The sequence below is a fragment of the Eptatretus burgeri genome, chromosome 2, assembly GCF_056783735.1.
Source record: "Eptatretus burgeri isolate ZD-2024b chromosome 2, Ebu_testis_v1, whole genome shotgun sequence".
Taxonomy (NCBI): domain Eukaryota; kingdom Metazoa; phylum Chordata; class Myxini; order Myxiniformes; family Myxinidae; genus Eptatretus; species Eptatretus burgeri.
The window spans coordinates 59,236,184-59,259,504 of NC_140962.1; the positions used below are offsets into that span (position 1 = coordinate 59,236,184).

The 23,321-nt window shown below is 46.5% G+C and overlaps 1 protein-coding gene and 1 pseudogene across 1 annotated transcript in view; one reads left to right on the forward strand and one right to left on the reverse strand.

The window, feature by feature from the left end:
- The window catches only part of L3HYPDH (trans-L-3-hydroxyproline dehydratase), a 171,372-nt gene extending 168,537 nt beyond the window's left edge, over nt 1-2,835 (reverse strand). The window contains exon 1 of the mRNA XM_085869479.1: nt 2,273-2,835. Coding sequence (XP_085725605.1) covers nt 2,273-2,786 — 514 coding nt within the window. The 5' untranslated portion in view covers nt 2,787-2,835. The remainder of the gene's footprint in view (nt 1-2,272) is intronic.
- A 5,922-nt stretch (nt 2,836-8,757) lies between these two features.
- Nucleotides 8,758-22,205, forward strand: LOC147032133 (uncharacterized; annotated as a pseudogene).
- Nucleotides 22,206-23,321: the final 1,116 nt, after the last annotated feature.

Consider the following 23,321-nt stretch of genomic DNA (forward strand, 5'->3'; position numbering starts at 1 on the left):
CTTGCCACCTGACCTCTTTCAGAAACTCACCCCTATCCTGACGATGGCTGATCATGCATGCAAGCACCAACTCTGCACTTCTTGTCAACTTCCACAAGCCTAAGCATTCTGTTCACCTCCCTTTGTTTGTCCTACCTTTCTCCACTCGTTTACCTTTCTGTGTGTTCCCAACTGAGCACACAGCACATGGTTTGTGTTCGATATCAAAGGGGGAAACACATGGGGGGGGGAGGGAGGGAGGCAAGTTCTTCTCTTTGACCATTACTCTCCTTTCTATTGATATTCTCTCCACCCCCCACCACTCCCCAGGAAAATGTTCATGGCCCTACATCTCATCGGATCACCAATGGAATCAAAGGAGGAAATTGCTTCAAATAAACTTTTCGTAAGTGATCCGATCACAGCATTTTCAAGATAGAATCGTTTCACTAATTTAGTTTCCATTGGACTGTAACTCTGGCTGGCAGGATAGCACACAGGTACGCACATTCGCCTCTAAACTGTCAAGCTTGAATTAAAAAAATATATATTTTGGATACATATTCGGGGCTTGTGGAAGAGCTATAGTGAACGGATCAGGACATAACAGCCCCCCCCCCAAAAAAAAAATTACACAAAACACACATGCATGGGAGGACAAAATGGATACAGAAGTTAACTCCAAGGAGAGAAAACTGGAAAATTTGGAAGGAGGAGGGATTTGGGTGGGGTTAACGAGGGTAGAAAAGATAATGGTTTAGGATTGGGGACAATCTGAGTTGGTAGGGAAGAGCTGTCCTGAAGACCTGGATGGATGAATGAGATTGAAGAGAATGTGGAACTTGGTTCCACTGGGGGGGGGGGGGTAGAGAAACAAATGAGTGGCAGTAAGTGGTCATCCTGGATTTAGATAGTTTCACCAGAAGGGGGTTGATGGTGGATTGGGTGAATCCTGCAGAATCCTGTGGGGTGGGGGGCAAAGCACGGAAAGAGAGAAGGTGCAAGACCAGAAAGGAAGCGGTAGAAGACAAAGAGACCACTGGCCTGTTCAGGTGTGCCAAGGAAGGACTTTGTACGACAGAGGATGCCCAGTCGGTGGTTGGCATTGGAGGTCAATTTTGAAATGTGGTTTGGCCAAGAAAGATCATGGCTGATAGTGAGACTCAGGAGTTTGAATGACTGAATGTCCTCAAGAAGATTTTAATGAAAATAGATAGGAGTGTTTGCCAGAAAATCCTTTCAGAGAGAGATAATGAGTCAGTAAATCAGGATTGAAAGACATATTCCAAGTGTTTGACCATCTTGTGATTTTAGTCAGAGTCTGAATAGAGGGAAGAGGCTGCAGACTGCTTGTCTGAAGGGTGAGGGATGTCATGGCAGAGGATGGAGTCATCAGCAAATAGATAAAGAGGATTTTCCACAGAGTCAGATAGATCATTGATAAATATCAGGAATAGGACTGGGCCCAGAATACTGCCTTGGGGAACACCAGCTTGAACAGGGAGAGTAGATGAAAGGATTCCGTTCAGTGCCACACGTTACCTATGAGAGTGGAGGAAGTCAGTAAGCCATGTGTAGAATTGGCCTTGGGTGCCATACACAGAGAGTTTTGGGAGTGAGGTGGGATGCAAGATTATATCAAAAGCTCGAGACCTGTTTGCGATGTTTGAATCTCGTTTCAGCTATAAACTGTCATCCTGGTGCTTCACAGGCAGAGTGACTCATCAATGTGTGTGCAGTTCCTTGGATGGATGATAAACTGGACATCCCATCTACTGGCATTACTTGGTGAACATTAAAGATCTCACGGTGTCCTTCGAGAGGAGATGAGTTATCACTGACACCCTGTACAAATTACATGGTTTGGTGGCATAATGTTTGGCGTGTCTGCTCTGCATCTGAAAAGTCGGTGGTTCAAACCCTGGTCGAGTCATACCAAAGATTTAAATAAAGCTACGTGCTGTTTACTTGCCTGATGCCTCGCTTTTAAACTAATGGAGCAGGGACAGACAACCATAGGTTGTTCTGACTGGTGCATGCTTCGAAGGGCCATAATGGCCTAATCCTGCATTGAAGTTTCTTGTAAGGAAACATATCCTGTTTTTATTATTCCTGTCTTGACTATACCACAGGGATGGTGGTAGAAAATCACCCAGTGTAATCCTTGCCATGTGGCTGCTTTGAAAGCAGTGAACCTGCTTTCAGGCAGAACACCAGACAAAAGACTGTAAATGGGGATATATCAATTAATCACATTGGGTATAGTCCTAAATATAGGGTGGGTGTAATGTACCAGTGGCAAAGGCGAAAGCGGGTACGCTCTGAAACCGTGTGCGCCCATTTTGGCTGTGAGCATTGCACTGCACAAGCGCGCGCACAACCCCGCATGGACACTGCACGGACACGGGGGTCTCGGGTGTGCGCTTCTCCACCAAGCCCGAGTCCAAGGCAAAACGAGCCAGGGCGATGACCGCGTGCCCACACATGGTGCTGTAACCCTTGCAGTGCATGAAGAGGACGGCTAGGTCAGCCTCGGAAGGATCGTCCGGCTGGACCAGTAATGCTCCGTACATGCCCGCATGCCCACGGGGCTCCAACATAAGTGCACGCCGCAGCGAGTCGAGCCCTGGCTCTGCGACCATAGCACGCCACTTGGACATCAGGTCTTTCCCTGGTATGGGTGGGAACCCACGCAACACGATCCGGAGAGGTTCTCCACCAGTATGCATGTCCACAACCGTGATCCTTGGGCCATCTCGTGGCAAAAGCTCCTCGGGGACCAGGATGATCTTTCCTAAGACTTCCATTGCGCGAATCCTATGGATCTGTTCCGGTGAAATAAATTCATAACCTTTAATCCGGAAAGTTTCTTTGTAAGCTCACAAACTGACAAAACACCCTCTAGGGGTAGCAGCCGGAGTTGCGGACAAGGTACTGTCTAGTTGTCTTTCAGGTAATTTAAATACTCCAAATATAAGGCTTGTCTTCCTCGTGTCTATGGACTGTCCATGTGTTACAATGAATAGATCATCGTGGTTCGGACTATTACAGCAGCAGGCACCACCCCATTTTAGGGGTACCCAAAACTGCGGTACAACATTTGATCTATGGATGAAATCAATGCCAAGCATCTCAGGATGAAGAATCTGCATGACGACATGGCAACAAACCTGTGCGAGCTGAGAAACTGAGTTTTTGTGGACCTATACCCTCAATCCAGCAAACAGCATTTTGGAGAATTGCTTTCTGAGCATGTTCATATCGACAGCATTGCTTTAGTTCATGTTCATAAGCCTCGTGTTGGCTTAACAGAAAAGCTGGCTGGTTTAACATCTCAGGGTCTTGAGCTGAAGCCCCTGTCATGCTGTTGAAATAGCACCAGGTGGGTTGGCTCAGCGTGTCATCCTTCTGAGGTTGGCAAAATGAGTAAGAGCTTACTGGTAACATCAGTGGTGCAGCTGTACTTTCAGAAAAATGTTTTGTCAAAACTCGTCCATAACTTTTTGAAATATCATGTGACACATCGTTTTTGGCCCCAACTCTCAATGATGAAGAATCACTTTAGAAATAAAAAAAACTCATATCCAGATCCGGATTCGAATCTTCACCAAAAATGAATCGATTCATCGTTGTCACACACCCAACGTGTCCACCAAGTGTCGTCTGAATCTGTCCATAACGTTTTGAGATATCCTGCTCACAAAGACAGACAGACAAACAGACAGACAGACAGACAGACAGAGGTGAAAATATAATCTCCATCCACCTTTCGTGGAGGTGCTAATAAAATACATGATTTTGCAATTGAAGTTTTCCTAGCACCTGGGACAACACCAGCCACATATCAACAAAAAAATTCAAAATATCTTTAAACCTCTGGTTGTAAGAGCTGTTTTAAGACATGGACCCTCGGCAGTAAAATCCATAAGTGGGTGGGTTCGGCAAAAACTTTATTTGTGCAAAAACACAAGGCAGGGTTAAAAATAAATTATTTGTGCTTTTTTCTTGCAATTTATTTTTTTACTACACAGAACTGTTATAGGGTCTTTCTCCCTTACTTTGAACCATTCTGATTTGACATTTCACATCAAAATTGCTTCCTCTGATCCCTATTTTTTTGATGAGTAAATAAGCTTATGCCCATGCTTTCTTGTTTTAAAGTAAAAGCTGAAGAAGAAAAATAAAATACAAGTGAGCTCACAATTTAACTTCGAAAAGGCCAAAAGTTTATGTTCCCAGAGAGACATGACAGAAACATCAGGGGTTGCGGAATTAATCATTAGATGATTAGATGAAGAATAAAGCCAGCCTTGTATAAATGGAGGTGACGGAGCACGAAGCACTCGCTCAGGGCGGCGGAGCATGAAGCACTCGCTCAGGGCGGCGGAGCAGGAAGCACTCGCTCAGGGCGGCGGAGCAGGAAGCACTCGCTCAGGGCGGCGGAGCAGGAAGCACTCGCTCAGGGTGACGGAGCACGAAGCACTCGCTCAGGGTGGCGGAGCACGAAGCACTCGCTCAGGGCGGCGGAGCACGAAGCATTCGCTCAGGGCGGCGGAGCACGAAGCATTCGCTCAGGGCGGCGGAGCACGAAGCACTCGCTCAGGGCGGCGGAGCACTAAGCACTCGTTCAGGGCGGTGGAGCAGGAAGCACTCGATCAGGGCGGCGGAGCACGAAGCACTCGATCAGGGCGGCGGAGCACGAAGCACTCGCTCAGGGCAGCGGAGCACTAAGCACTCGCTCTGGGCGGCGGAGCACTAAGCACTCGCTCCGGGCGGCGGAGCACTAAGCACTTGCTCCGGGTGGTGGAGCACGAATAACTCGCTCAGGGCGGCGGAGCACGAAGCACTCGCTCAGGGCGGCGGAGCACGAAGCACTCGCTCAGGGCGGCGGAGCACGAAACACTCGCTCTGGGCGGCAGAGCACTAAGCACTCGCTCCGGGCGGCGGAGCACTAAGCACTCGCTCCGGGCAGCGGAGCACTAAGCACTCCCTCCGGGTGGTGGAGCACGAAGAACTCTCTCAGGGCGGCGGAGCACGAAGCACTCGCTCAGGGCGGCGGAGCACGAAGCACTCGCTCCGGGCGGCGGAGCACGAAGCACTCGCTCCAGGCGGCGGAGCACTAAGCACTCGCTCGGGACGGCGGAGCACGAACACTCGCTCCGGGCGGCGGAGCACGAAGCACTCGCTCAGTGCGGCAGAGCACGGAACACTCGCTCCGGGTGGAGGAGCACGGAGCACTCGCTCTGGGTGGAGGAGCACGGAGCACTCGCTCCGGGTGGCGGAGCACGAACCACTTGCTCTGAATGATGTGGCAGGCAAAAGCGTCTGCAGTGAGTGAATTATTCGCTCAGAAGAATGTAGTGCAGCTCCACTGTCAACTGTAAGGCGTTCGGCAAGTGGCTTCAGCACTCATGCAAGCACTCCAATTAAATGGTTGATAAGGAACGGTTGGCCAGGCTGTCGCCACATATCATATCGGATCGCTTAAATTTTAAAGCCGGTCTTCACCACATATGCAGCAGTTAATGAAATAAAATGAATTCATTCAAATAATGACTTTATCCACAAAAGAGTTGCAGCTTAATGCAGAACAACCCTGGAGACATCGCAAAGTTCAAGCGCCCATGAAATATGCACTGCAGATAATCCGCCATCTTGCTGCTCATCTGTGCACACGTCACGTGGTACATCGGTTCGTGGTCTGTGTAAACGTTATAACTTTTTTTTAAAACGTCCGTTTTTTATTTCTACCAGATTTGCTTTGATTCCCTGGAGAGTACCTCGCGAAACCTCCGGCAATATTGACACAAATTTGGGAGATTCCATGGATAGGCGGTCCCTCTGGGAGACAGGATGCGTGATCCAGCAGTGAATGCATTAAATCATCTAGCTCAATGAAGCTCTTTCATTTTGGCACATTCCTAAATTTTTTGTTCACTCAATATAATTCTCCAAATAGTCGAAAAATATAAGTTTAATGCGTTGGAAATTTCACATTTTCTTGTGTATCTATGGAGGAGGGGGGAACATAGCCTTGTTGCCCATGATTATAAAAATTGCAGATAATCCACCATCTTGCCTGCTCATCTGTGTATGCATCACATGGTACATTGGTTCAGGGTCCGTGCATACGTTATAACTTTTTTTTGAAACGTCTATTTTTCACCAGATTTGCTTTGATTCCCTGTGGAGCACCTCACGAAACCTCCGGAAATATACACAGATTTGGGAGACGCCATGGATAGGCAGTCCCTCTGGGAGACAGGACGCGTGGTCCAGCAGTGAATGCATTCAATCATAGAGCTCAATGAAGCCATTTAATTTTGGCACATTCCTAAATTTTTGTTCACTCAAGTACATTTCTCCAAACAGTAGAAAAAGACATGTTTAATGCTTTGGAAATTTCACATTTTCTTGTGTATCTATGGAGAAGGAGGGAACATAGCCTTGTGTGCTTAAAGTAAATAGGTATATCAGCTTAGTTATAAGACTTGTTATTTCTTTAAATTATCAGATTTCACAACAGATTTTGGCACTTATTTAGGCCGGACGATATCCGATCCTCAAAACCGAAATAATATTTTGATGATATACTTTAATTAGTCTGTGAGAGTACATCATGGAAAATCATGTCATATAATGCATGAAATCACTCCAAGCTCCTGATTTGAATACTATAATACTTTCAGAAGTGATGTGTATAGTGATTTGTAGCGATGATGAATAGGCATTCGATAATATGAAAAAAGTGAAAAAAAAAACTTTATCGTGAAGAAATCGTTGTGGCCTGTTCCAAGTCAAGGCATGGTTCAGCAAGTGAAAAAAACATGGTGGCTTCAGACCCCAGTGAGGTTACCCAGGAAACGCCTGAAGACCCCAGACAGCGTGGTGGCCGAGGATCGTCTGATGAAGGATATAATTAAATAAGGGCATTAATTATCTTCAAAAGGGGTGTTTTAATTAAGTCAAACATCCAATTTTCACTCTTGCACTTTCTTGGAGTCTTCTTAGTATGCAAGCAAAGTTTCAGGCTGCTAGGTTTTATAGTTTTGGAGTTATGGAGGAGATACACACGGACACACGGACACACGGACACACACACACACACACACACACACACACACACACACACACACACACACACACACACACACACACACACACACACACACACACACACACACACACGTAGATGGAAACTTACAATACCTTGTTTAATAACACAGAAATAAGTTTAATGCTTTGGAAATTTCACATTTTCTTGTGTATCTATGGAGAAGGAGGGAACATGGCCTTGTGTGCATAAAGTAAATAGGTTTTGCCGTTTTTACACAGAGAAAACACAGTTTAATACACAGAGAAAAACGGCAAGTTTAGCTATAATCCAGGCAGCGGATACAAAACGATGTCAGTTTCACCCGGAGCATCCCAGATTTCCCAAATATCTTCTGAAATTGCCTGACTTATGAAATAACAAGGTGATGAACCAAAAATATTGTTATAGATGCTCAAAAACAATCTTCAACATTACCTATTTGACTTAAAATTATATATTAAGTTGATTTCATAATTCATAATTCATTTAAAGAGTTATTGGGTTTATCCTCAACAAAGATTGAAACTGATGGACTTTTTTTTACAGTGATAATGTTATTCAAATGTCCTCAGGTATAAATTCAGTATTAATTCATTGTGACTTGATTGATGTTGCTTATAATGACAGAATAAGAACAAATACCAAATTTTCTTTCAGCACATACTTGACCCCAATTGGTTATAAATTCAATATGGAACCAAAAAAAATCTGGTTTATCTATCCGCGTCAGGAAAAAATATATGCAGAGTAAATTTTAGGATAACCGATCAAGATAATCGTATGATTTTCTTCAATGGAGAAATTATATCCATCAGAATTCACCTTCGTGAAGTTTTCCAATAAATAAATATGATGGTTGTTGTGAGGAAACACGAGTTGGGAAAATATAAAATAATTACAAAAATTGGGAATGGGATGTTCCTTTCACCATATTATAAGGGTGAGGGAATTTATCTTGGTAGAGGATATTATAAACCGAAGACACAACGAGGTGTAGGACATTAATTTAGAGGAGATGGGATAATTTATACCCTAATGGGTATAGGTTCAACTATTCTTAAAGAAAAATACCTTATAGGTTCAACCGCTTTTGCTGTGGGAAATGTAGCAGGCACTATGAAGAGTATAAAATATGCTCAAAAGGAGTCCCACAAATTACAAGCAATAAAAAAATTAAGAGGTAAAATTCAATTGTCTCTCCAAGAACGACAGAAAATAATTCAAATACTCAGATCAGGGTTTCAAAAGTTTTGACATCTTTGTTCTTTTTTTTTTTTTACCAAATAAATACAAGTATGGAAGCAATTGATAGCATCTATGATTTGGATGATACCAAACTCTATTTAAAAAGACTATTTTACAGTAAATGCTATAACAGGAACAGACTAAAATACAAACGGAACAAAAAGTTTTGAAATATATCATCAACAACTTATTTGAATCGAGCTGTTTTTACTTCACGTCTTTTTACTTCACTTCTGTAAATCTTTTTACTTTACTTCTGTAAATTTTACTTCACTAAGGCTGGGAATAACACAAACACTATACTAGTAAATGATTTCTTATGGAAAATGTTTTATAGTGTTAATTTGTATATTGGAACACAAGAAGTTGAAGTGGTTGATTATATCTTTGCTACATCTGAAATGATGAAATTTATACGATATTCATTTCATGATAGAATGGTTAATGGTGCTGTTGAAGGTTTTATTCCTGATATGGCAATGGGAACAAATGCACACCCTGGTGATAGTCAAAGAAAGGCAATGTATAACTATGATACAAAAGTAAATTATAGTATTACCATGGCAGTTCCCCTTAAAGGTATTGTTGTGGTTACCAAATTCGCAAACCACCATTCAGGTCCCTTAGGTGAGATATCTCCGTAAGTATATGTGTAGTTAGGCCCAAACCCGTTGTCTAGTGGGAATAAATGTTATTCATGCATGCTGCGACTCTTCAGGATAGCCGTTTTTCTTTTACTATCTTTATTTTGGACCAACCGCCATTGTTACCACCACCAACCACATCAACCACCCACTGCGGCGCCGCTTCACGTCACACCTCGCAACCGTCGCATCGCCACCGTTCTTGCGCCGCTTGTGGGTACCGGTGTTGGACTCGTGCAGGGCGCGCGCCGAACAGCGTGTGCCAAACCACGGATTTTACACTTCAAAAACGGATCAAAAACGACACACGCCCACTTTTGTTCCGTCCAATCGGTGAGCGAGGGGCGATTTGGCCCCGCCTCCAGGGCGTTGGAGGGCGATCGCTATATGCAAATTTATGGATCAAAATGCATTCACGCCCACTTTTTCTCGGGCCAATGGGGAGCGAGGTGAAAGGTCGAAGGCAAGGGGTGAAAGATGAGAGAGCGAAGCCACGGGGCTTATATAAGCGACCGCGTTCGTCAGTCAAGTTAATAGAGAGTTAAGACTTCGCAGTCGGTGGAGTTGGGAAGAAGAAGCAAGAAGGAGTTGGTCGTCGTCGTGTGCGTTGGAGTCGGAGCGAAGGGGACGGAGCTGTGGAGAGGCGGCGAGGGCAGACGAGGGGGTGCTCGCGTCGTGCCGGGAGCTGCACACCAGGGAGGCCGACGGCGCGACCTGGTCGAGGTGGAGACGCTCGTCGCGGGACTCGAGGCAGAGTAGAAATCCTCCCTTCCCCGAGCATCAGCAACCCCCTCCTGTTTCCCCCCGCGCTGAGATAGTGCGACCAAGGGGGCCCCTTTCCCACCCCCTACCAGACACTGTCCGCGAGGCCCGCGGAGTTGAGGCACCATCGCCGCTCCGCGTCTCATCACCAGACGGGTAGGCCCGACCCGGTCTCGGCCTCAGGCCCGCCTCATCCTTGAGGGTTCTCTTTTCTTTTGTTTTTGGGAATGTGTGTTGTCGGCGCCGTCTGTGAAGTAAAATTGTATAAGTGTTGCCGTGTGCTCGCGTAATCGGTATTAGATCTGCATTGTCGCATTTGCTTTTTGTGTAAAATTGCATTGTGTTTCTTTTCCTTTTCTATGTGCTTTTGGTGGAATTGAATATGTGTGCTTTCCGTTCATCGCGAATAAATGTGCTTTGTGTTGAACTGTTTCCCGCTTCGCTTCGCCATTTCTTTCATTGAATCCTCATCTTGCTTCACGTAAAGGGTTGGTAGTGGGCTGAATACGCCCGATAATTAATCGAACCGTCGAGGCCGACGATAACACCGCTCGGTTATCCCGATAGTACGGAACGGGTCGCTTAAGTGGCCCGTGTCCGAAGTCGACCTGCGGCGAGGTGCGATCGCCTGGTCTACCCTCCGTGTGGGTACTTAGGTAGGTCGAATTTGGCGAGCAACCCTATCCCACGCGGGGGCTGATTGGCTCGATCGCGGTGAGACCGAAAGGTCCACCCGTGACTGGTTCCCGGCGTTAGTCCGAGAGGATCACGACTGGATTGTCCGTCCGGTGGGCGACGTGCCGCGATTCGAGTTACGTGGCCGTCAGCACGCCGGCGGGCGCGAATTCGTAACACTGGTGTCAGGTCGTGCGATACAAATCCATCGCCCTCCTCGCGGCACTGGTATCGGAGAACAGGAAAACGGGCTCTCCTGTCTCCAGCCAAATTCACGGGAATCGGTCCAGGGGTGAGAGGAGCGACCCCCGATTCCCTCCAAATTACGAGCGAGTTAAATTAACCCTTCACGAGAAGCAAGATGGCGTCTCAAGGCGAGCGGGAGCCGGGGGTATTAGGTATGTGTCGTCATGTAGGATCCATGGCCCAGGTCGGTTCTTTTTATAATTATAACCCCACCACTAACTGTGGTCAGTGGGAGCGGCTTGAGCACGAACTTTGCCGGCAAACGGAGTCGCACAATGGCAGCACGGAGCGGGCTGATATTAATGGCACAGCACGAGGCGTGAGCTCCCAGTCACCGGTTCAGGCACGTGGTCACGGCATGTGCCATGGCAGGCGTGGCAGGATGACTATGCAAGCATTGGCAGGCTTCAGGCACAATTGGGGGATGTCTTGGAAAAGGTGAAGCGTTATGAAGAATATATCGAGGAGGTGCAACGTGGAGTGGACGAGTCACAACGGCACGCAGACTCGCTTCAGAAAAATTACGTGTACGGGGGGACACAGCGATTGGACGATTTACTGGAACGAATTCGGTGGCAAAAACATAACTTGGCCAATAGAGTCGACAAATTATGTGGGAAAAAGAATTTGGTAGTGTTTTATATCCGTCAGTTGGAATATGCGAAGAGCAAACTGAACAAAAGAATAGAGGAACAGCAGATTGGTATCTCCCAGGAAAGGAAACAATGGGAGGAAGAATGGAAAACCGAGCTCGAAAAGAAACAAAAGGAGCACGACTTGGAAGTAAAACAATTAATGGAAAAATTATTGGAGCAAGCAAGGCGGTTCAAAGAAGGAGGAGAGAGTGAGGGAAATACTGTTGGAAGAGAAAAAATGTGAACACGATGGGGAGTTGGAACAATTGAAGGAAGAGATAAGAACAGGCAATCAGGAAAGAGAAAGCCTAGAATGGAAGATAAAAAGAGGAGAGAGACAGCTCGAGGAAAGGTCGGAGGAATTGCTGGAAAAGTCAGAACAGTTCGAAGAACTGCAGGGAGAATTGAGGGAGGAAGGAGAAAGGAAAACAAAGCTCGAAAAGGAAAAACGCGAACAAGATGGAGAATTGGAACTACTGAAGCGAGAGGTAAGGGCAAGCCAGTTTAAAAGAGAAATCCTGGAAGGGGAGATTAGAATGGGAAAGGAATGGCAGAAAAAACTAAATGAATACAGTAAAAAAAGGGACGAATTGACGAGGGAAGCGGTGGAAAGAAGAGATGAAATGAGTGAAGAAGCACGCAAATTGAGAAAGGAATTGGAAACAAAAACTTCTGAGATACTGAAACACGAAAACAAAGAAAGAGGATTACAAGACGAACTGAGGATGTTAAAAGAAGAAAGAACGACAACAGAGAATGAAACGTTAAGAAACCACACAGTACAGATCGAACAGCTGGAAGCGAAGGCCAGATTAAAGAATGAGGAACAAGAAAGAGTACTGAAAGAACAAGGAATGAGACTGGAGAAGGAAATCAGCCAACTGAAGGAAACCACGAGATTGCAGAATGAGATGCAAAAAAGAGTAATGAAGGAAGAACAAATCAGACAGGAGAAGGAAGTCAGCCAACTGAAAGAAATAACGAGATTGCAGAATGAGGAACAAGGGAGACAGTAGAATAGGAAATACAAAGAACAAGGAATGAGACAGGAGAAAGAAATCCGTCAATTGAAGGAAACGATGAGATTGCAGAACGAGGAACAAGAGAGACAGTGGAATAAAAAACTGAAAGAGTATGAATTTGAAACTGAACGACAAAAGGAAAAAAATAGGTTGGAATACGAGGACAAGTTGAAGGAGCAAGGAATGAAGCAGGAAGGAGAAATCAGGAGATTGAAGGACACAAGGAGATTGGAGAGGGAAGAACGAGAGGAACAATGGAATAGAAAACAAAAAGAACATGAATCTGAGGTTGACCAATTGAAAGAAAAGCTGAGGCTGGAGTACGAGGAGATAGACAAAGAACAGCGAATGAAACACAAAATGGAGATGAACCAAATGAAGAAAACCATGAAACTGGATAAGGAAAGACAGGAGAGGAAACGAGGAAGAGTAATTGGACAGCAGCAAATGAAACACAAAAAGGAGATTAACCAAATGAAGAAAACCATGAAACTGGATAAGGAAAGACAGGAGAGGAAACGAGGAAGAGTAATGAGACAGCAGCAAATGAAACACAAAAAGGAGATTAACCAAATGAAGAAAACCATGAAACTGGAGAAGGAAGGACAGGAGAGGAAACGAGGAAGAGTAGGGAGAGAACAGCGAATGAAACACAGGAAAGAAATGAGCCAATTGAAAGAAACAATGAGATTGGAAAACAAAGAGCAGGAGGAACAGTGGGAGAGAAAACAACAACTATATGAGTGTGAAATTGAACAACTAAAACGGAGAGCGAGACTGGAGTCAACGGAGATTGAGGAGCTCCGGAGGGAGAACGAACAGCTAATGGGGCTCAGAGAGAAAGAACGACTCAGATGGGAAGGAAAAAGGAACCAGGAAGAGACAGAAATAAGGAACAAGGAGAGAAAATGTATAGAGACACGGGAGACAAGAGACGAGGTGAAAGGAATTACGAGGGAGAGAAGAGAACAATTAAGACGGAAAGCAAGGATGAGGTACGCGGAGATCGTGAAAGAGCAAGGAGTGAAAAACAGGGAAGGACGGGAGCGACTGAAGGAGAAAGCAAGGTTGACCTACATAAAGATAAGGGAAAGACGCCAGAAAGAAGCAGAGACTAATAGACAGGAGGGGACAACAGAAAGAATAAAATGTATAGAGACACGGGAGATAGAGGGTGAATTGGACAAGGTTAGTGACGCACACACACACACAGAGATAGTGGAGGATAATGGGGGTGAGCTGGCGGACTGGGTAGAGACCCAGTGCGAGCACCTGGATGGCCTCCTCCAGGAACGAGGGGAGGGAGTATGCCCCCTTGAGGCGAGTCACGACCAGGTGAGTTCGGTCGTGCTTTGCGAGGTTGAGAGGAGGAGTGCTGTGGACGGGTGCACGGAGAGCTTGGGGGGTATAGAGGCCCCGGAGACCCTTGTGGGGACACGAATCCCCAGTGTGGTTGTCCCTGTGTGTGTGGTGCAAGGCGTGAGTGCGTCCCCGTGTGTGGAAGCGACCCCGTGTGCGAGTGGTGTGGTGGCGATGGTGCCGGAGTACGTGCTTCCCAGCACGCCGTGTGTAGATGAGGCACCGCGGGTGAGTGCCCCCGCGTGTGTGGGTGAGGCACCGCATGTGAGAGAGGCCGTGTGTGTGAGTGAAACGGCCAGTATGAGTGAGGCACCGCGGGTGAGTGCCCCCGCGTGTGTGGATGAGGCACCGTGTGTGGAAGAGGCCGTGTGTGTGAGTGAAACGGCCAGTGTGGATGAGGAACCGCGGTTGAGTGCCCCCGCGCGTGTGAGTGAGGCCGTGTGTGTGGATGAGGAACCGCGGGTTAGTGCCCCCGCGTGTGTGAGTGAAGGACGGTGTGTGGATGAGGCACCGCGAGTGCGTGGATCCACGTGTGCGAAAGGGGTAATGGCATGCGTGGGTGAACGGCCGAGTGCAAGGGAGACCGTGTGTGTGAGAGAGCGGTATGTGAGGGAGATGTCGGTTGGCATGCGGGAGCACGCAGCCGCGTCTCCCGGTGTGAATGTGATGGAATGGACTGTGAGCGTCGTAACACGCAGGTGTGCGTGGGTTGAATGGCGACGACGACGCGACAGAGGAAAGAAAGCCGAGTAGCGGCTGTAGTTGTTTCGGGGACCGTGCCGGGTTCACCCAGCAGTGAGCACGCGGTCCGTGCTGTGCAACGCACGAGACCGCCACGTGCTCGCTTGCGGGAATGAAGTCCCGGTCCGGAAACGCACGCGGTGGATTTGCCGATCCCGCGGACGGACAAAGTTTAGGCAGGATTTCGGATTTGGACCGGACGGGTTCTCCACGCGATCGTGTGTGTTAAGCTCCAACGGGCAAAGCACATGTGTTCGCGTGGGGAACCCCTCGAGACGTGGGGCTTGTGTTTTTTTTTTATGCGCACGGTGACACCATGGCTGCACGTGGGGTTGGAATCCGGCAGGAGGGGTATCTCTGCCGGATGGTACCGTCCAAGGAGGGACGAGGAACACGTGCAGCTGCATGACGTCACGGGCAGGTGCAAAGTGCGCGGGCTGCGGGTTGCCGCGCTGGTGCTGCGCATGGAAAAAAAAAAAGGAAAAAAAAACCAAGCCTCACTTTCGAGTGCACAGGATTCCTGGGCAAGGGGTGAAAGACCCCCTTACCTGGGCACAGGATGGAAACTAGTTAGGGGGAAGGGTTAGCTTAGTAAGACCGACTTCATGGGGCAGGGGTAAGTCCTCATGGAGTCCGTGGAATGGATTAGTTAGAGGGATTGTAGCCAGATTTAGGATGGGAAATTGGGAAATAAAATGATTGATTTGGAGACAGACAGACTTGTGAGTGTGTAGAGGGGACGTAGTTTAGCTACGTAGTGTTAAAAGGAACGTGCTGTAGTTTAAGGGACGACGTGGGAGCACGAGTTAGTTAGGGGATGTAGTTAGAAGGATGGCAGAGTTCAGCGGTGTGTGTGTTGAAGAGTTGGAGAGTTGTGAGGTGAGTACATGGTGAGTGAGTGAGGCCAGCGGGTCTGTGTGTTGAACGAATGGGGAATGCATGGTGCGATGAGTGATTGGGGGGAGGAGTGACTCCCGCCCAAGGGACCCCGGGGTCAGTGTAGACTGAGTTAGGGGGTTAGTCAAATTGAAAAATGGAGGTCGTTTTGTTGTTGGTGGGTGTGTAGGCTCGAAACCCGTTTGGAGGGGTGCAGGAGCCCTGTTGACGGGCTTGGGAGCGTGGCTGCGAAAGGTGAGTATCGCTGAGTGGGTACCCCGGGCACCAGGCTAGTCGGCCGCGGTAGGCCAAGGGCCCATGGGGGGCCGGGATAGCGTAGTGGGCACGGGTGCGTCTGCTTGGTGCGGAGGTCCGGGGTGCCATTAGCCGCGTGGGCAGTGTTGTGGGCAAGGATGACCCTCGGAAAGGGGCCTGGGAAGCCAGCCTGCCACGTGTGCGTTTCAGGGGAGGTGCCATGGGGGGCACTCCCCGGTGTTAGGGAGCTGGTAGGCTCGGAGGCAGTGTAGTGCCCGGGGGTGCCATAGCGGGAGATTCGGCAGAGGGTCGTGCCTGCCAAAGGGAGCCACGTGTCCCAGCCAGGAGACCGTGTGAGGGCACGGAGAGAAAATTGGGGGGCGAGGCCCGAAATTGTGAGGACACCAACACAGGCGACGGGAATCTGGGTTGTTAGAACCAATAGTTTAAGCGAGAGGCACTTGTTGAAAGCCCCGGGGTAGTTTAACAGTTAAATGGTTAGGGTAGATTAGGAGATGTACCCCTCCGCACCATCCATCCCCTCGCTGTCGTTGTGGGCCGCTGGACCCACTTTGGTTATAGATCGCTGAACTCTGGGGAGGCCATCCTGAGGCTTCGTTGGGCCTCAACACAGGACGTTAGCTCTCCCTTATTCCCCTCCGGGAAGGGAACGTAGGGGTTGGGAGTAGGCTAGGTGACAGGATAGGTTAGCCGAACAAAGACGATAAAGGGGGTTCGGGGACGATTTATAGTGGGGAAGTAAAAATAAAAACAACAAAAAAAATTAAGTTGGGGCTAAATTGGGGTTTGACAAATTAAGGGAGTGGGTATGTACAGTGACAGGCAAAGGCGATAGGTGGGAGGGAGACAGGTAGGTATGTCCGAGCCCGCCTTCCAAGTGGCCAGCACCACCGCACTCCCTTCAGCAACCTCCACGGAACGGCAAAGGCTGGCCAACTTCATCTGCAGCTGCTGTGCTGCAAGGCCTGTGCCGGCTGGATCGTCTGCAGCTGCTGTGCTGCAAGGCCTGTGCCGGCCAGTTCATCTGCCGGCTGTGTTTGCCTGCAGCGGCCTTCTTCTGCGGGCTGTGTTTGCCTGCTACCTTTGCCATGCCATGCCCACTGCCCATGTTCACCAGCCCCGTTCAATTTTTGCGTTGCCCCCCCCCCCCCCCGTTCATTGCCATCTGCGCCAGGATCAAGGCAACAGTTCGCAAGCTGCAAGAACTGCCCTGTTGGCAGCTACAACACGGGCCTGCAGTGGCGGCCCGTGCACCGTGTTTGTGTTCATCCATCCATTCGTTGTGTTCATTGCGTGTGCCACTTGAGCTGGCACGGAGACTGCGTTTGTGCAGCCCATGCACCGTTGTGGTTCACTGCGTTCAGTTCAAAAAGGAAGGCCTTGGACTGCGTGTGAGCAGCCAGCCACGTTCGCTGTCACCTGCATTGTTTTGAGCCAGAGACTGCATGCGAGCAGCCTGGCTCCCTGCTAACTGTTTTCTTTTGCAGAGTTCAGTGATCCTGTGCCATGGTTTAGTGTAAAATTTGTAAGTTAAGGTTAAGATGTACTGTACATATGAGTGCGCCCCTGGCATGTTTGTCTTAGCGCCGGCAATTTTATTTAAGTCGTCCGTGTGAGTGAGTTTGTTTAGGTAGTTACGCAGCCCTCAGGTTATTTATTTTGGGGACACGAATACCATGAATGTCGCACTCAGGGATCCGTAGGTAAAATGTACTAGGGGAAAACTACACATGATGGCACACGAAAATTTGACGACTCGGGACGAGTCTGTAAAAAGGGGAGGGGGTAGTGTTGTGGTTACCAAATTCGCAAACCACCATTCAGGTCCCTTAGGTGAGATATCTCCGTAAGTATATGTGTAGTTAGGCCCAAACCCGTTGTCTAGTGGGAATAAATGTTATTCATGCGTGCTGCGACTCTTCAGGATAGCCGTTTTTCTTTTACTATCTTTATTTTGGACCAACCGCCATTGTTACCACCACCAACCACATCAACCACCCACCGCGGCGCCGCATCACGTCACACCTCGCAACCGTCGCATCGCCACCGTTCTTGCGCCGCTTGTGGGTACCGGTGTTGGACTCGTGCAGGGCGCGCGCCGAACAGCGTGTGCAAAACCACGGATTTTACACTTCAAAAACGGATCAAAAACGACACACGCCCACTTTTGTTCCGTCCAATCGGTGAGCGAGGGGCGATTTGGCCCCGCCTCCAGGGCGTTGGAGGGCGATCGCTATATGCAAATTTATGGATCAAAATGCATTCACGCCCACTTTTTCTCGGGCCAATGCGGAGCGAGGTGAAAGGTCGAAGGCAAGGGGTGAAAGATGAGAGAGCGAAGCCACGGGGCTTATATAAGCGACCGCGTTCGTCAGTCAAGTTAATAGAGAGTTAAGACTTCGCAGTCGGTGAAGTTGGGAAGAAGAAGCAAGAAGGAGTTGGTCGTCGTCGTGTGCGTTGGAGTCGGAGCGAAGGGGACGGAGCTGTGGAGAGGCGGCGAGGGCAGACGAGGGGGTGCTCGCGTCGTGCCGGGAGCTGCACACCAGGGAGGCCGACGGCGCGACCTGGTCGAGGTGGAGACGCTCGTCGCGGGACTCGAGGCAGAGTAGAAATCCTCCCTTTCCCGAGCATCAGCTACCCCTCCTGTTTCCCCCCGCGCTGAGATAGTGCGACCAAGGGGCCCCTTTCCCACCCCCTACCAGACACTGTCCGCGAGGCCCGCGGAGTTGAGGCACCATCGCCGCTCCGCGTCTCATCACCAGACGGGTAGGCCCGACCCGGTCTCGGCCTCAGGCCCGCCTCATCCTTGAGGGTTCTCTTTTCTTTTGTTTTTGGGAATGTGTGTTGTCGGCGCCGTCTGTGAAGTAAAATTGTATAAGTGTTGCCGTGTGCTCGCGTAATCGGTATTAGATCTGCATTGTCGCATTTGCTTTTTGTGTAAAATTGCATTGTGTTTCTTTTCCTTTTCTATGTGCTTTTGGTGGAATTGAATATGTGTGCTTTCCGTTCATCGCGAATAAATGTGCTTTGTGTTGAACTGTTTCCCGCTTCGCTTCGTCATTTCTTTCATTGAATCCTCATCTTGCTTCACGTAAAGGGTTGGTAGTGGGCTGAATACGCCCGATAATTAATCGAACCGTCGAGGCCGACGATAACACCGCTCGGTTATCCCGATAGTACGGAACGGGTCGCTTAAGTGGCCCGTGTCCGAAGTCGACCTGCGGCGAGGTGCGATCGCCCGGTCTACCCTCCGTGTGGGTACTTAGGTAGGTCGAATTTGGCGAGCAACCCTATCCCACGCGGGGGCTGATTGGCTCGATCGCGGTGAGACCAAAAGGTCCACCCGTGACTGGTTCCCGGCGTTAGTCCGAGAGGGTCACGACTGGATTGTCCGTCCGGTGGGCGACGTGCCGCGATTCGAGTTACGTGGCCGTCAGCACGCCGGCGGGCGCGAATCCGTAACAGTATATTTGGATTTTGTGATTATGATAAAGTTCCGTAGGGACTTGAAATGACATATCAACTACAAAGGAATGATAATGACAATAGATTGCTTTTTGGTATTGCTAATGCTTTTGGCGCTCAAAATAACTTTGTTATCGATGAAATAAGTTGGTATATTAGGGAATATACTCTGAATCTTAAAACAGTGGAGATGTTAAGTAGAAGAATTAACTCAAATAAACCGCTTAATGTATCATACCTTAAAAGAAGATGCCAACACATTAAACTGAAGCTAACCACTTACACATAGAATTTGGGTGTTCGGGAAGGAAAGCCACGATACCTGTGGCTCATTTTTAAGAAATCAGATGGAAATGGTGCTACTGATAAGAATAATGCGTTTAGTGATAATGCCAAGGTGAAACAACTTCGGGATCTCTGGATGGAACATTTTATCCAGGAGACAGATTGGAAATTGATTGGGATAAAAAGGATTATGCAGAAGCCTACAAATCTTATTAAATGTGTGTGAAAGCAACGGTAATAAAGAACCCATTTTGTATATTAGTTAGGGAATTTTAGCAAATTGTATTGACGACGTGTGAAAAAATTGCTTACCAAAAAAATTCTTCACTAACGTATTCATCTAGGTGGCCACTAACACCTATCAATTAGTGCAAACCCAAATTCTTGTGGAAAATTCTGGGGAGCCAATCAAAGTTCGGGTGCTCAGAAGGCCTGCGCGAAAAAAATCGGAAAAATTAACTTTTGCCAATATTGACTTGTGGGATGTCTAACTAGGGGTTTTTTCAGGTGCTGAATTGATTTCAACCATTAGATTTGAGGAAAAATGAATCCCTAGCCGAAAAATATTGATACGATACATTTTTTGATATCTCAGACTGTGTTTTGCGGTAATTTGGCTCAATTGATTCAGATTGTTCAAATTGTGCTGAAACCAGCATACATTTTTGAAACCACTGCTATATTGTTGGTCATACTTGTGCTCATGCTCAGTAGAATTCTCTGTGTTAGCCGACGTTAGCTAAGAGCTTTTAGCTATAAAATTATTGTGTACCGAACTCAATAGAAGTTGAATATATTCAACGTAGAGTGGACCTATTAATGTTAAAACACATCACTGTATGTGTGTTCTGTCTGTTTTGTGTCAAAATTTCATGTCCTGTCTGTTGTTTACAAAAAAAGTCTTATTTTTTAGGACAGTATGGACAAGGATGTGACTGAACCTGGCTTGAGGTGTTTCATCTGTGGTGGTTCCGGGATTGAAAAGCATACGCTCTCAAAAGTCTCCAATAAAGGCCACCCACGGATCTTATCACATTGGAAGAGGACTGGAAGAGAAAAGTCATTGCAAGTCATCATTGCAAGAGAAAAGTTCCTCGATAACAAGAACAACAAAGCCCAGCTCGTTCTGCTCCTTGCTGAGACATTTAGTAGGAATGGAATCAGTGTACAGCAATGCTCCGATGATGCCGACACCTCCATCATCTGCGCAGCTCTAGATGAGGCAAGAGAGTCCCCTGTCGAGGTGAGGGCTGAGGACACAGACGTCCTGGTTATGCTGATTCATCAGGTTGCAGACCATCCAATCTTCCTCACGAGAGCCAAAGAAACATCTCACGATGCCGGAAAGATCCGGGAGGCCCTCCCAGAGATATACCGGAGGTATCTCATCTTCTTGCTCAGCTTCTCTGGCTGTGATACAGTGTCTGCAATTTTTGGGTTTAGCAAACCAACTTTGCTAAGCAAGCTCTGCAAGACTGATGAAGCAGAGAGGGCAATGGATGTGTTTATGGACATCCGAGCTGAGAAAGGTGATATCATTAAAGCAGGCTGTGATCTTTTCAAGCTCATGTTCCATGGGAAATCCTCCAAAGACTTGGAAGACTTGAGATTCGACATCTTCAGCAAGCGAGCTGCTACTGGGAGCATAAAACCTGAGAAACTCCCCCCGACAACAGGAGTTGCAGCACAGCACTCTCTCCGAGCTTACCTCCAGACTAGAGACTGGCTGATGCTGCAAAGTCCATCGTTGGTTGGATGGATGGATGGCAACTCACTGAGCAAGGATATGCACTAGTCCCTTCTACAGACCCCATTGCACGAGACTACCTCCTGACATTTGCCAGCTGCAACTGTGCGAGGGACTGCAGCTCACTCAGGTGCTGCTGTAAAAAGCAAGGAGTCAAGTGTATTTCTGCTTGCGGCATCTGTCATGGTAACTCTTGCCTGAACAGAAACCAGCTGGATGACAAGAGGAGTGAGGAAGATACTGGGGAGTTTGATGAATAAGGTTGTAAAAGCTGACGAAGCAACCTTTCCATTGAGCACAGTTCTGTTAAAAATGTCAATAAAATACATTCTATATGATCAAGGAGTGTTTTTTTCTCAAAAATAATGGTTGGAATCAATTCAGCACCCCAAAAAAACCCCTAGTTAGACATCCCACAAGTCAATATTGGCAAAAGTTAATTTTCCGATTTTTTCGCGCAGGCCCTCTGAGCACCCAAACTTTGATTGGCTCCCCAGAATTTTCCACAAGGATTTGGGTTTGCACTAATTGAAAGGTGTTAGTAGACACCGAGATGAATAAGTTAGTGAAGAAATCTTTTGGTTAGCAATTTTTTCACAGATGGTCAATACAATTTGCTAAAATTCCCTAACTATATGGTTGCATTTCAAAGCTCACAGACAATCTTCGCAATTGACCTGAACTCTCAAAAGGAAACTACAAACTCTAATCGAGTAGGTACTTCCCTATACATTGAAAGAGGAAAGAGTGAAGAAGTTGATTCATATTGTTTGCTTTTAGAAGAAACAGAATTGGAGATTAATATAGATAATGGTGTTATGATTAGTCGCACACTGTTTTTTGATAAATAAATGAGTAGTAAAGTGCCAACTCGGGTACAGGTTAATCAAATCAATCATAATAAACTAAAATTATGTTTTCAAAATCAAAAGCCTTGCATGATTAACGTTAATGCAATTCAGAGAAAAGGAGCTGTAATAATTGATGTTTTGCTCACAAGAGAACAGGTAAAAACCTTGAACAAGACTGGCTCACTTAAAATTAAAATGTCAAAACTGATGTTAAAGAAATATTCAGTCAGAGAGACAAGTAGAGGATTTATTATATCCCTCCCTCTTTTATTGGCAGGTCTTGGTGCAGTGGGAGCTTTGACTAATGGTATTTCCACAGCGGTAAAAACTGCTAATGAAAGGAAGGCTCAAATACAAGCGCAAAAAAAGAGATGGAAAGACATAACAAAGAGTTGGAGAAACAAATTAGTGCAAGTGGTGTAATTGTAAATTTTGCTGAAAAACTTGAAAGCCTACCTGATAAAGCAAGATTGTTAGTTGGAGACTTTTTTTCTATCACACAAACTGGTGTAAAATTAACTTAAATGGGTTATGGATTATATCTTTCTCATAAATAAATGAGTATTGATGAGTGGTTTAAAGAATTTGGGAAGAATACAATATCAAATATAAAACTTGGCAAATGGTGTTCAAATAAAAAAATTGATAATATGGTTATTTGTCTGAGAGATGAATTTTAACTAAGTTGTCCAAGAATACAAAGAATATTATTATGAATTTATAAGATAATAATGGGAAAGGTTCTCATTGAGTTTGTATTCATAATAGTTGAGACAAATTTTATTTTGACAGTTATGGTTTTCCACCACCTATTGAAGTCATGAAATTCTTACAGAATGGTGTATATCAAACATTTCAAGTCGAATAATTAAATTACAAATGTTGGGGTCAATTATGTCTATATGTCTAATTTCAACTCAACAATAATGAAAATATTTATGAAGTTATTTTTAATCTAATTAAATTTTTTTTATAATCTAACATGACATATTGGAAAAGATGGTTCGACCTTTAATCTCACGTTCTAACCCAAGAGTTAGATATTGATTTGTCAAATTGTTATACAAAGGCACAAGCTGAACAACAGAAATATAGTACAACAAAAAATATTAACGTGAAAAATGCTTATAAATTAATAAACCATCCAAGCCTGACTGACGCAAATGACTTGGTGAGATTAAGTGATTTATCACAATATATATCCTCAAATAAAACGGCTGTGTATTCCAAAGATACAGAAGTGTTGATTTTATCTCCGGGTCATACAGAATTCACAGTTCCAATTAAAATAAAATTTTATAAAGAAGGGCGTATCGTTTATATGAGAAAAGAACAATGGGGATATGATATGATTGATTTAGGGTATAATTGGTCATTTAAAATTAACCGAGAAGACCTGGAACAATTAAATCGACTT